The sequence below is a fragment of the Lissotriton helveticus genome, chromosome 6 (genome assembly GCF_964261635.1).
Source record: "Lissotriton helveticus chromosome 6, aLisHel1.1, whole genome shotgun sequence".
Taxonomy (NCBI): domain Eukaryota; kingdom Metazoa; phylum Chordata; class Amphibia; order Caudata; family Salamandridae; genus Lissotriton; species Lissotriton helveticus.
The window spans coordinates 88,774,125-88,787,948 of NC_136067.1; the positions used below are offsets into that span (position 1 = coordinate 88,774,125).

Below are 13,824 nucleotides of genomic sequence, written 5' to 3' on the forward strand. Positions count from 1 at the left end.
TATAGCTAACCCTGTAGCCAGTTTTAAACTCTTACATCACAGCACTGCACTTTTTTACATACACGCCAGCCTTACATAGGTGTTTAGTACATCCCGCCTAACTCAATAAAAACATCCCTGAGCTCCTCCCTCGTAAAGAGAGGGTTGTAGCCCACGTGAACACTAGGTCATTCACCTGTGGAGGCACCCCTATGATGAAGCATGACACCTCTGGTGTGTGAGGGGAACCGCCCTGAAAAGGGAAACCCCCTGTTCTTGCATGGCAGAGGACATTCAGACAGCTAAATAACTTCCTTGTAATCCGGACCTGTGGCCCTTCTTTTGTGTGACAGAATCGTTCATTTTGCAGCGTATGACCTATTAGTGGAAGAAGCTCTGGCCCGTTGAAGGCTGGACCTGCCAACCGGAGCAATATTTAAATCTTTGAATTCATAGTTGTGAGGTTCCATGCTGATAAACTTAGAGATTTTATCTGAGGATGAACAATCTGTCCATTGTTCATGGACAACAGGTTTGGCACTGGAGGAAAGAGAATGTGCGGAGATATCAAGCACAGGAGAAGCTCTGTTAAGCAAAACTGCCTCAACCATGTCGGAGCGGTGAGAATGAGATGGCATGGTTATTTGTTCATCTTGCTCAACACTCTTAGGATGGGAGGAAACGGGTGGAAAGCGTAGGCGAACGTCCCCGTTCATTGCATCTGCAGAGCGTTCCCCAACAGTTTGCATGAGGAAACCTGCTGGCGAAACTTTCACACTTCTTGTTGCTTGCTGTCGCGAAGAGATCCAGTTTTGGAGTACCCCACAGTTTGAAGACTTGTCACAGCTGCTTAGAGAATCCGCCCAATCGTTGTCCATGCCCGGTACATGCTCTATCTGCAACATTATTTTGTGCTGAATTAGCCACTTCCAAATTTCCTTGGCCTGTTATGACAATGTGAGAGACCTGGTGTCCCCTTGCTTGGCCAGATAAAACATCGTTATGGTATTGTCTGTTCTTACCAGAACAGAGGATCACTGGATTCTTGGGAGAAATACCAAAAATAGAAGAGAGGGTTCCAACTAAACCAAAGGGATAGGACACCAACAGTAGACACTATAGTCAAGTAAGATGATCCCTTTGGGCTCTTTTTGACGCATACAACACAATCACACTGCCTCCAGTCATAAATCTTTCACCAACACCAATTAGAAACCCAGAGCATAATATAAGAAAGTCATATATTTTTAATTTATTTGCTGTATATCAAAAACTATGCTCTTTAAAAAAAAGATTACAGGTATTTTCTCAATGCACAATGTTAAAAACATATTTAAAACATTTAATTCACAAACAAGGGAGAACTTGCTGCACATTATGGACACTTCAGATACATAAAAATAAGTGCTAATGTATCGAATAGACTCAAAAGGAGGCCACTAAGGTAGCAATGTTAATACACTTATATTAACCTCTTACGGCACATGAAAGCAGAATAAGAGAATGAAGAGTCCTTCCCTGGACATTTATTTATATTGCTCAGTTTTGACACTTTAATACATATCGTTTAGGGAGGGCACTTTAGCCCCAATTAACCTCTTAAGGCACATGTAAGCGTAGTAAGAGAATGAAGAGTCCTTCTCTGGACATTTATCTATATTGCTCCTTTTTGACACTCCATTATATATTTTTCTAGGGAGGGCAGTTTGGCCCCAATAACGAGTGTCCACTTTGCGGTTTATTCAAGAAGGCAACCGGTTTAGTGATAAGGAGAGATATATATCCTCCTTCAACTCAACAATTAAAGGGTGGGTATTTCATTTAATATCAATGAAGAATGTGTGTAGTATAAGAAATTATGTGAATGAGCCTGGTGAAAAAGTGGCATGTAAGAGTATGGATAGCACCATTTGTGGAACCAAGATTGGAATTTGGAAACCTATGGTCTGTTTAGTTTTTTTATATATATAAAGAACGTTTACCCTACTGCTATTAATTACAACATGAAATGTGAAATGCTATATGAGCTGTATATCATGTTATGAATAGAATATTTGTGAATTAAAATGTTTTTCTAAAAAAGTTTTCTTTTATATTATTGTTTTTAAGATCAATAATTGGGGAGATTTGTTTAAAGTACTTGTTAGCCTGAAGAAGGTGGTGAACCATTAGATACCACCGAAACGCGTCGCTTCTGTGTCTAAAAGAATACCCTAACAACACCTGGTCTGAATAGAGCTGGTTCGGTTAAAATATTTGTAATAACATCTGGCTTGAACAAAAGGGTAGATATATCATGTATACATCAAATGTGATACATTAGCACTTATTTTTATGTATCTGAAGTGTCCTTAGGGGCAGATTAGGATGGCGGACGGACCTGCGTCCGTCCGCCACCCCAGAGTTGGAGGGACCGTCCGCAGGGGCAGCGGCGGTCCCTCCATGCAAATTACGATGTGACCGCCACCCTGGCGGTCACATCCTGTATGAATAACATTGCGGCGGGTGCTGCTTCAAGCAGCACCCACCGCAATGTAAAAAATGCATGTATTACATTTACATGCACAAAGCGGCAGGCACCGCGCGGTGCCTGCCGCTTTGTGCATGTAAATGTTGGGGGGTACCATAGGTACCCCCCATGTGCACCCCCCACCCCCCTGACACCCTGGGGGCCCTTGCGGGCCCCCAAAAGCCAAAGTCCACATGCTTTTCCACGGCAGAAAAGCCGCCGCGGAAAAGCATGTGTCCGTGCAATTCCTAATTTGGCTGACGGTGTCTTGCAGACACCGTCACCAAATAGCCCTCCCCACCCGCGGATCAGCGGCGGACGGACCTGCCGTCTGCCGCTGGTCCAACCGCACTCCCACCGCCATCCTAATCTGGCGGTGGGTGTTCCATTTCACTGCGCCGGTGAATCCGCATACTCCGGGCCGGCGGTGGCTTCCTCCGGCCCGGAGTAGGCGGATTCTCCGCAATCATAATGAGGCCCTAAATGTGCAGCAGGTTGTTGTTTTTGTGGCTTAGAAAATATTTTTAAGTTCTCCTTTGTTTGTGACTAAGGGCCATATGTAGGTAGCTTAATACCGGTCGGTTACGGCCGAAAATCAGTAAATTTGCCGTTACCGACCGGTATTTCGCTTTTTCCAATGTAGGTGGCTGGATTTAAAGATTCGGTGATTTACCGATTCAGTAATTTAAGGAATCGGTAAATTACCGAATCCTTAAAATACAGAATCCTTAAATCCTATGTAGGGAGCACTCAAGTGAGTGCATTTTTGATTTAAGGATTCGTTATTTACCACCAACTACAAGTTGGTTGTAAATGTCGAAAACCTTTAATAAAGCAATTTTGTGCTTTTTTAAAAGTGCCATGTGGCAGACATACATTAGGGCATGTATGTGTGCCACATGTGCACACATGCACGATTCAGGGGTGCAACAGGGTGTCAATGTGACACCCTGCCACCCTTGAATATGTTCCCCCTATTACCGATTCGGTATTTACCGAATCAGTAATAGTGAATGGCTTCCCATTCATTCCTATGGGCCTCCAGGCCCATAGGAATGAATGGGAATTACCGAATCGGTAAATACCGAATCGGTAATACCGAATCTGTAAATTTATCGAGTTTTCACCTACACACTAGTTACCAATTCTTAAATACCGAATTGGTAAAATTCGGTATTTAAGAATCGGTAAATAGTGATTACCTACATATGGCCCTAAATGTTTTTAATATGTGTTTTTAACATTGTGCATTGACAAAATACCTGTAAATTTGATTTTAAAAAAGAGCATAGTTTTTGATATACAGCAAATAAAATAAAAATATATGACTTTCTTATATTATGCTCTGTGTTTCTAATTGGTGCTGGTGAAAGATGTATGACTGGAGGCAGTGTGATTGTGTTGTATGCTTCAAAAAGAACCCAAAGGGATCATCTTACTTGACTATAGTGTCTATTCTTGGGAGAAATGCCTGCAGCCCCAGAAAAATTGCCTCAATTCCAAGAGATTAATGTGCAATAGTGTTCCCTGAACGGACCATTTTCCATGTATTTGCAATTACTAGAGATGTGCTCCCCAACCGTCCATTGAGGCATCCGTGGTCATAATGTAACAAGGCTGTGCTGCTTGAAACGAGAAGCCTGGAGAGATACTGCTTTCCTTCCCCCATCATGACAGAGACTGCTTCATTGTCTGAGAGAGAGACATAATGTCCTCGAATGAGTCCTGCGCCTGAATCCACTGCAGGTCAAACTGCTCTTGGAGAGGCCTCATATGCAGCCGGCAATTAGGGATGACAGCATCCCCAGTAAAGACTTGAACACTCTTACAGAAGTGGACTCTCTTGGTTGCTAAGCGCCTTACCTTGAGCTTCCGTTCTGAAATATGAAACGCCTTCATCAACTTGGTGTTCAGTTATGGCCAGAGAAAAATACGCTTCTGACCTGGAATCAAGTGCGACTTCTCTACATTGAGTTGAAATCCTAGAGACTTGACAAGCCAGTGTAGATTTTCTTGTACAGTGGAACGTAGTCCCTTTCACCAGCCAATCGTCCAGGTAGGGATAAACCTGGTTTCCCTGCCTGCTCATTAAAGCCGCTACCGAAGCCATACATTTCGTGAAAACTCTGGGAGCTGAGCAAATGCCGAAAGGCAAGACCTTGAACTGGTAGTAGTCCCCAGCCACCTCGAACCTCAGAAGTTGACAATGCTTCGCATGAATGGGGATGTGAAAATATGTGTCCAAGAGATTGAGGGACGCTAGAAAATCTCCTGTGTTTACTAATAAGAGAATCTCTTGAAGGGACAACATTCTGAATGATTGTTTCTTGATGTATTTGTTCAACTGCCTGAGGTCTATAACCTGTCTCCATTTCCCGCATTTTTTCTTTTTGAGGAAGAAATTGGAATAAAAGCCCTTCCCTCATTGATTGAAAGGCCCCTTTTCTATTGCCGCTTTCTTTAGCAAAGTCGAGATTTCTTGCTTTAAAAAGAGAAGATGATGAAGATGCATTTTCTTTGGGGGCGGATTTCGTGGAGGCTTGTGGACCAATTCTAGAGTGTGGCCCCATTGAATGATGTCCAGTACCCATTTTTCCTTCGTAATGGCTTGCCATTGGCTTAGAAATGGAGAGAGCTGCTGGGACTGCAGAGGTTGAAGACGAGATGAGATGGCTGGAGACAAACGTCACTGTTGTCTAGAGAAACCTGGCGACTTTGGGACAAACTGGAGACCTTTAATGTCCAGTTTTTGATCTGTCAATGACGGAAGACGCCTGAAGGTGATATTTGTTGATATTGGCAGAGAGGGTGACTTAAACACTGTCTTTGACGGAGCGCCTGGCGCCGGGGCGATGTTCCAGTCGAGGAAGTCATAGACAAGATCGTCAACGCAGTGGTCGTTGCCGTCGCCGATGCCGTCGACGAGGAAGTCGTCACAGTATTCGTTGACAAAGCCGTCACCACAGCGGTCAACAATGCAGTTGTCGCCACAGAAGTCGGGGATTTGGTAGAAGTCCTCGACAACGGGTCCGTCAACGGTGCTTTTTTCGTAGACGAAGTCTGTTGTAGAGGTGTGACAGGCAGAGAAGCAGTAGAGAATTTTTTCAGGCCTGTGTCTTTTTGCTTAAAGGCTGCTTTATCGGCAGTGGAGATTTTTCTGCCTTCAATCACTTAGAATTAACCTTTAATGAGGTAGCATATCACACACAAGATGATGGACGAATGTTGCACAATGGCGAAACATTCACCCCCAGTCGCAGATCTGGGTTTAATCCATCGTTATTTTGCTCACCGAGCCATCCCAGTTCAGACATGGCCATATGCAAATCAGTCTTGACCCTGTGCCTCATGGGAACAGTCAAGCCCGGACTGCCAAGCCATGTCTTCCCTGGACAGGATTCAAACATCCTAGGACCGGTTTCTGGCTATCAGCCGTCTTCAGCCCGGATAGCTTGAGGTGGTGTGTAAATGTATTGCGACTTATATAGCGCACGTATCACCCGAAGGCATCAAGGCGCTTGCTTAGGGAACCCGTACTGGTATTCCCCTGTGAGATACCCCGGCAGGGTATCCACAAGGTGAAAGCCAGGCATCCCGCCGCGAGGGGCCGTAGTGGAGATTAAGCAAGCTATTGCCCAGAGTCGCAGAGTGTGACCCCGTGAGTCGAGTAGGCACCGGAGCGAGAATTGTCGAGTCTGTGGAATTTTTGAGCCCGAGTCCCGCCGAGGCAGGGAATCGAACCCTGGTCCATGGCCGATCTCAGCTTCCGGGTCTGCCGCCTCTAACCACTGAGCCACGCTTCTCCACTGGAGTGCGGAGTGCAAAGAACGATGGTTTTAGGCCTAGAACTCTGTAATGGGGTAAATGTATAACATTGTGCTGCATTCTGTCTATCCACTGTTATTTTTACATTTAATGAGTTTGAGTTTAAAATATTTCTTAAGCGCACGTACACCAAGCGGTTTCATGGCGCTGATTAAACTGAACTCCTGAAGCTTCAAGGATGGGAGGGATGGGAGCGGGGGTTTAGGAGGGAAAAGCCTGAGTGAAAAGAAAAGTCTTCAATGCCTTGCGAAAAAGTGGGTATTGAGAGCAAGACCTCAGGTGAGCGGGGAGGGAGTTCCAAAAAATAGGGGCGAGTGTGGAAAATTTGGATCTGCCCCACTTTTTGCGTTTGAAGCGGGGGACTAGGAGCAGTTGTTGGGTAGAGGAGCGCAGCTCCCTAGAGGGGGCATAGGAATGAATTTCAGAAGTGATGAAGGCAGGGGCAGAACCGGCACGAGCGTTAAAGATGATACATCCTAGTTTAAACTGGGCTCGTTCACGGATGGGGAGCCAGTGTAGGGTTTTAAGGAGGGGAGTGACATGATGGGATTTGGATAGGTTGAAGACCAGTCGGGCCACCTGGTTTTGTACTAGTTGGAGGCGTCGCAAACTGTACGCGGGCATGCCACAGTCAAGGGCATTGCCGTAGTCCAGGCGGGAGATCACCATAGCAAGAACTATAAGTTTAAGAGCCGGATAAGAGAAGAATCGGGAGACTTTGAGGATGGTACGAAGGGCGCGAAAAGATGAGGACACCACAGAGCTGACTTGGGGGTGAAGTGAGAGTTGGTGATCCAGTTTGAAGCCAAGGGTTTTAACAGAAGAAGAAGGGATAGGGGGGGAACCCAATGAGGGGGGCCAGAAGGAGGGGGACCAGGGACTGGAACAGCCACCTGTCAGCACCAGCTCCGTTTTGTCGGGGTTGAGTTTCAGGTGGTTGTGGTTCATCCAGTCCCGGATAAAGATCATGATAGATTGGAATTTGACAATGGACCGAGGGGAAGAAGATAGGGAAAAAAATCAGCTGGAGGTCATCCGCATAATTAAAGACAGAGACCTCCTGCTGTTGAAGGGCAAAGATAAGGGGAGCAATGTACAGATTGAACAATAGCGGGGATAAGGAGGAACCTTGGGGGACCCCACATTTGACAGGTTGGAAGTCCGCTGCAAAATCTCCCAAGTGCACAGCTTGGGTACGGCCCCTTAGAAAGGAGGACAGCCAGACCAGGGCAACGCCTCCGATTCCCGCCGCCTTGACACGGGATAATAAGATGGAATGATCAACCGTGTCAAAGGCGGCTGAGAGATCGAGGAGAACCAGGGCCTGGGGATGATTGGTGTCCATACCCTCTCTGAGGTTGTCAAGAACTGAGAGAACAACTGACTCAGTTGAGTGAGAAGGGCGGAACCCTGCCTGCCGAGGGGCTAATATCATATTCTCCTCCACAAAAGTGCTGAGCGTCCTAGTTACGTGGCGCTCTAGGACTTTCGCCAGAAAGGGTAGGAGAGAGATGGGACGATAGTTAACCAAAGTAGAGGGGTCCGCTCCAGGTTTCTTTAGAATGGGTAAGATGACGGCTGTTTTGAGAGAAGGAATTACAATGCCCTGAGATAGCGAGCTGTTGAGAAGAGAGAGAGGGGGTGAGGTGCAGGCCGAGTAGATCTGTTTCAGAATGGGTGCAGGGCAGGGATCTAGAGGGGAGCCGGACTTGATCATCGGTAGAAAAGAAAGAAAGCTTTCTTCTGTAAGGAGAGGAAATGAGTCAAGACGAGCTGGGTTGGGGGGACACTGGGGAATTGCAAAAGAAGGGGAAGGCGGAGAAATATTGGCTTTGATGGTGGAAATTTTATCAAGAAAAAAGGTATTAAGGGAGTTACAGAGGTGCTGGGAAGGGGAAGGTTTCAGGGAGGCCCTGTCCGAGTAAGCGAGATCGTGCACAATGGTGAAGATTTCCTTGGATTGATTCTCAGCGGCTAGAATTTTGGAAGAAAAATACGTTTTCTTGGTTGCTAAGATGGATTTTTTATACTGGGCCAGAAGAGTGATATACTGTTTTCTTAAGGTTGGACAGTAAGCGTGCCTCCATGAGCGTTCCGCCCGCCGGACATTGAGTTTTAGATCTTTGAGGTCCTGGTTGAACCAGCGGTTGGCGTCGTTGGTGCGTTTAGATGATACACGCCAGAGGGGGGGCGACTAAGTCGCAACCTAAACAGAGCCAAGAATTGATGGTATTTGCTTGTTCAAGGGAAGAAAGCCCATGGAGAACTGGGCAGGAGGCGGAGTAAGTGGTGGACAGGGAGGTCACATCTACGCGGTTCCAGGAGCGCGCCCAGATGTTTTTGGGAAGGGGGGGTTTGCGGGATGAACAAATGGGTAGTGAAAAGGAGATAAGAAAATGGTCGGACCAGGTGCAAGGGGAAATAGTCAAAGACGATACCGGGCAGTTAAGGGACCAGATCTAGTCTAAGATGTGGCCCTGACAGTGGGTAGGGTGAAGCACAGCTGGCGAAAAGTCAAGAGAGCGAAGGGATTCCGAGAATTCCTTCGATGTTCAACATTCGGCCGGATCTGAAGGCCAGAAGTTGAAGTCTCCTAGTATCAAAATGGCTGAGTGGTTTACTACTAGGGTTGCCACCAGGTCTAGAAAGGTCGTCAGAAAGAGTTGAGGAGAGGAGGGAGGACGTTATAACAGCACACAAGTGAGCGGAGTGCTGAAAGAAAGTGAGCGGGCAACTAAATAATCCGAAGATCCAATAGGGGAGAAAGTAAGAGATTGAAAGACGATTTCTTTGCGGGCAATGAGGGCGACGCCTCCTCCTGATTTGCCGGAGGGGCGGTCAGCGCGGAGTGCGTAATAAGAGGCCGGAAGTGTGGCAAGTAGAGATGGAAGAGAACTTTCGCAGAACCAAGTTTCCGTGAGAAATAAAAGGTCGGGTTTGTGCGAGTCCAGTAGAGTAAAGAGCTCGCGATAATGCTTGATGGCTGACCTAGTATTAAGGTAGAAAGCAGAAAGAGTGGTGATGGGAGGACCTGCCGAGGACATAGGACGAGATATATCAGAAGATATAGGTAGGGGAAAAGAGGGGGAGGGAGGGGTGGATAAAGGGGACAGCCCCAGTCTGTTTATGCGTGCTGTGACGCCATCATCCAATGGCCACGCATCTTGGAGTTTGAGTAGCTGCGCGGATGAGTATTGAGTGCGAGAGGCAGGGTGACGGGCCCCTGGGCCCGGTCTGGCGCGGACGGGCGCAGACGGGCTTGCCTTAGGCGCGCCTTCGGTGCGCAAACGGCGCTCCCGCTGCGCTCGTCCGCTGCGCTTCCTACAGATGCACATATTTAGCGTGGGCGGGGGGGCGTGGCCTGAGTGCACGCCGGCGATGGCGGCCGCTCAAGATTCTATGACCGCGACAGCGTTCAGTTGGCTGTGCGGTATACAGGAAGATGGGTTTCTGCCCCAAGAGAGAGCGCAGGTAATATGCTTAAATTAAAAACACAATAGTACAAGTGACAGTCAATTTTAAAAGAAATATCGCGTACCACCAGCTCCTGGCTTCCGCCTCAGTTGTGGGTTCAAAGTAACTAAGGACGCTAGTTGTCAGCTCCTTATATGCTGGGCGGGGGGGGGGGGGGCGTGGCCTCGGGGGGGCGTGGCCTGAGTGCACGCCGGCGATGGCGGCCGCTCAAGATTCTATGACCGCGACAGCGTTCAGTTGGCTGTGCGGTATACAGGAAGATGGGTTTCTGCCCCAAGAGAGAGCGCAGGTAATATGCTTAAATTAAAAACACAATAGTACAAGTGACAGTCAATTTTAAAAGAAATATCGCGTACCACCAGCTCCCGGCTTCCGCCTCAGGAGTGGGTTCAGAGTAACTAAGGACGCTAGTTGTCAGCTCCTTATATGCTGGGCGGGGGGGGCGTGGCCTCGGGGGGGGCGTGGCCTGAGTGCACGCCGGCGATGGCGGCCGCTCAAGATTCTATGACCGCGACAGCGTTCAGTTGGATGTGCGGTATACAGGAAGATGGGTTTCTGCCCCAAGAGAGAGCGCAGGTAGTATGCTTAAATTAAAAACACAATAGTACAAGTGACAGTCAATTTTAAAAGAAATATCGCGTACCACCAGCTCCCGGCTTCTGCCTCAGGAGTGGGTTCAGAGTAACATGAGGTAGAGCCCTCATTCTTACGCCCTCATTCTTACGCTTCCTCTCAGCTGAGGATGGCCCAGGATTCTCTTCAACATCAGATTGGCCTCTCTATCCTTTAGAGTTTTGGCTGAATAGGTTCTGCAGTATTTACAGTCCTTGGCTGTATGTTTGGGGAAAAGGCAATAAAGACAGTCCTTATGGGGATCTTCAGAAAATAGCCTTGCCTTCCCACAAGATCTGCAGGGTCTAAAAACCCTCTTCTTAGAACCCTCTGACATTTTTGAAGCAAAGAAGGTAGAAAGACAATACCTTGAGGTGAATTCTAGCAGGGTCAAACGTTCACTCACTCACAAACTGAGCAGAGCTCAGGCATACTCCCTTACACACGACGTGCGGTTAGAAATCGGAGGTCTGGTGGCTCTGCTGGGGAGTTGAGGTGTAGGGCTCATCTCTGATTGGTCAAAGTTTGGACCCACATAAAGATGCTGATGAATGCTAAAATTTTCTTTCCCTTTGGTGGTTTCTAATGTACTTCCATTGTACTACTTTTCTAACTACTGCAAGACTCCCACCATGACGACGGGGAAGATACAAGCATGTGAATCAATGAAAGATTCAATACTGGAGAACCCCATCAGTACTTGAACTTTATTAGAAACTAGAAAAATGAGCTTTAAAATATAATCCTTTGGACACTGGCATTTCACTGGTAGATCCCATTTTAGCACAAGCAAAAGTGGGATGCGGGCATCTAGTATAGTGTGGTGCATCTAAACAGCTACACATCAATGCAGGGAAAAACAGAGATCCTAATCTTTGGAAAGGCCCAACAGCTGTGAGCTGACGACTGATGGCCCTCTGCTCTAGGTCCCTGCCCTCCCCCAAAAACAACAGCTCGCATCCTTGGCGTACTCATAGACACCAATCTCTCTATGTCTAACCACGTCAATCAGGTAGTGCGCACATGCTACGGGTTAATGTGTAGCCTGAGAAAAATCTTCAAATGGATACCACTGTCCTCTCGTATGCCATTAGTGCAAGGATTAATCATCAGCCGCCTTAACTATGGCGACGCCTTGTTGGCATCCATTAATGAAACTCACCTAACTAAGCTCCAGGTTCTACAGAATACCGCAGCAAGACTGGTCCTTAATCTCCCCCCCCCCCGTTCACCCTCCGCGCCCAATCTTAAGTCTTTACACTGGCTGCCCAATAAAAACGGATCACTTTCAAAATATGCTGCCTCGTACACAATACCCTAAACAGTAAGGGACCCAGCTACCTAGCGCAGAAACTAATAGCATATCATCCCCCAAGAACACTCCGCTCATCCAGCAAACATCTCCTAACCATACCCAAGACGCGCACCATCAAATATGGCGGCAGGTCATTCTCCAAAATTGCCCATACTATCTGGAACACATTGCCCTTACTCCTCAGAACAGAAGGCGACCACAAGAAATTTGGAAGGTCCCTTAAAACCTTCTTATTCTAATCTCCTTTTCCTCAGCTCGTCCTCCCTGTGACCTATGGTAACTGCTGATGCAGCGCTATGAGACTGTTTGGTGATATATGCGCTTCATAAATGTCACATACATACATACATTATTGTTTCTGCTTTTTTATTTCACTTTCATGGCTTTTTATTTGACTGTTTTTACTATTAAGAGCATCCTCATCTGATTGTGGAAGCAAGTGTGTATTGAAACCAAATAAGATAAATGGCTTACTTTGGATCTGCCATTGAGTGATTATGTGACGGAGCTGCCTGATCACCCATGGAAAAGTTTCTTCCGGTCTGATTCCTCAAAGTAGATACCCAGAGGGACAGCCACCAAGCAGTGAGTTCACGGGAAGCTGTGAAGACAAGATGCAGGCTGTTGCAATGAATAAAGTAATGCACTTGTTGAAAGCTATGACGGGCAGATGTCTTGACCTGTTTTCTTGGAGGCCACCAAATTTAGGTGTCGATTAGGATGGCGGACGGACCTGCGTCCGTCCGCCACCCCCGAGGTGGAGGGAACGTCCGCAGGGGCCGCGGCGTTCTCTCCATAGGAATTAGGATGTGACCGCCACACTGGCGGTCACATCCTGTATATTTAACATTGCGGCGGTTGCTGCTTAAAGCAGCACCCGCCGCAAAGTTAAAAATGCATGCTTTGCATATGCATGCACAAAGCGGCAGGCACCGCGTGGTGCCTTCCGCTTTGTGCATGCACATGCAGGGGGGTACCATAGGTACCCCCCATGTGCACCCCCCAACACCCTGGGGGCCCGCAAGGGGCGCCCAGAAGCCAAGGTCCACATGCTTTTCCACGGCAGAATATCCGCCGTGGAAAATCATGTCTCCGCACACATCATAATATGGCTGGCGGTGTCTTGCAGACACCGCCACCATATTGTGGTCCACACCCCGCGGATCAGCGGCGGACGGACCTGCTGTCCGCCGCTGATCCCACCGCCATCATAATCTGGCGGTGGGTGTTTTCAAGGACCTCGGCGGTGAATCCGCATCCTCCGGGCCGGCGGTGGCTTCCACCGGCCCGGAGGATGCGGATTCACCGCCATCATAATCGACCCCTTAGTACGGTTGGAAGGAGTTCACATAGATGAGCTGGATGGAGGTAGGTCACATCCCTTGGATGTCATAAAGCTTAGTCGTCTAGATAGAGGTTTCTAGTTAAAATTTGGCTGAAATAAGAGTTATTACTAAATATTTATTAAAGGAGCTACTAAGGCACTGCCATGACAGAGAGCAGTAACACCATGTGCTGGACAAAGTTGTCATTACTTTCAGAAGAATGATAGAGACTCCACCCCTTAATTGCTATTGCGACGTCAGCACTTGTATCTAATGACTATATCAGTCATCTATGAAGGGAAGATTTAGCACGGCTTACCTATTTTTGAAAGCCTTGATAGCATTTAGCGAAGCCTAATAAATCTCACCGAAAGTGTCTATTCTGAAAAACAAGGAACACCTTGGAAAATATGCTGCATTTATATACCATAATATAGATCTATGACATAATATCGACAGACAGAACATAGACATACAAAAATATCGAAGCAAAAATATCGACATCAAAAATATCGAAGTTCTATCTACATAAAGGTAAGTACAAAAATATCGGGAAAAAAATATCGTAGTACAAAAATATCGAAGTTAAAAATATCGTTTTTTTAAATGTATTATTAATAATGTAAAAATAATTTAAAAATGCATTTAATTTAACAAATTATAGATATAAACATTAAAACGTATTTAAAAAATAATAACTAATACATATACATTTAAAATAAATTAAAAACTCTACATATAAATTAATATATATACTTACTCCACATATTGCATCAGTAGGAAAA

General features: G+C 46.7%; 1 protein-coding gene across 1 annotated transcript in view; it reads right to left on the minus strand.

Moving 5' to 3' along the window:
• Positions 1-13,824, minus strand: part of LOC144762194 (ATP-binding cassette sub-family C member 10-like) — a 681,473-nt gene that overhangs the window by 207,310 nt on the left and 460,339 nt on the right. Inside the window, 1 exon segment of the mRNA XM_078647347.1 lies at positions 12,189-12,315. Coding sequence (XP_078503473.1) covers positions 12,189-12,315 — 127 coding nt within the window.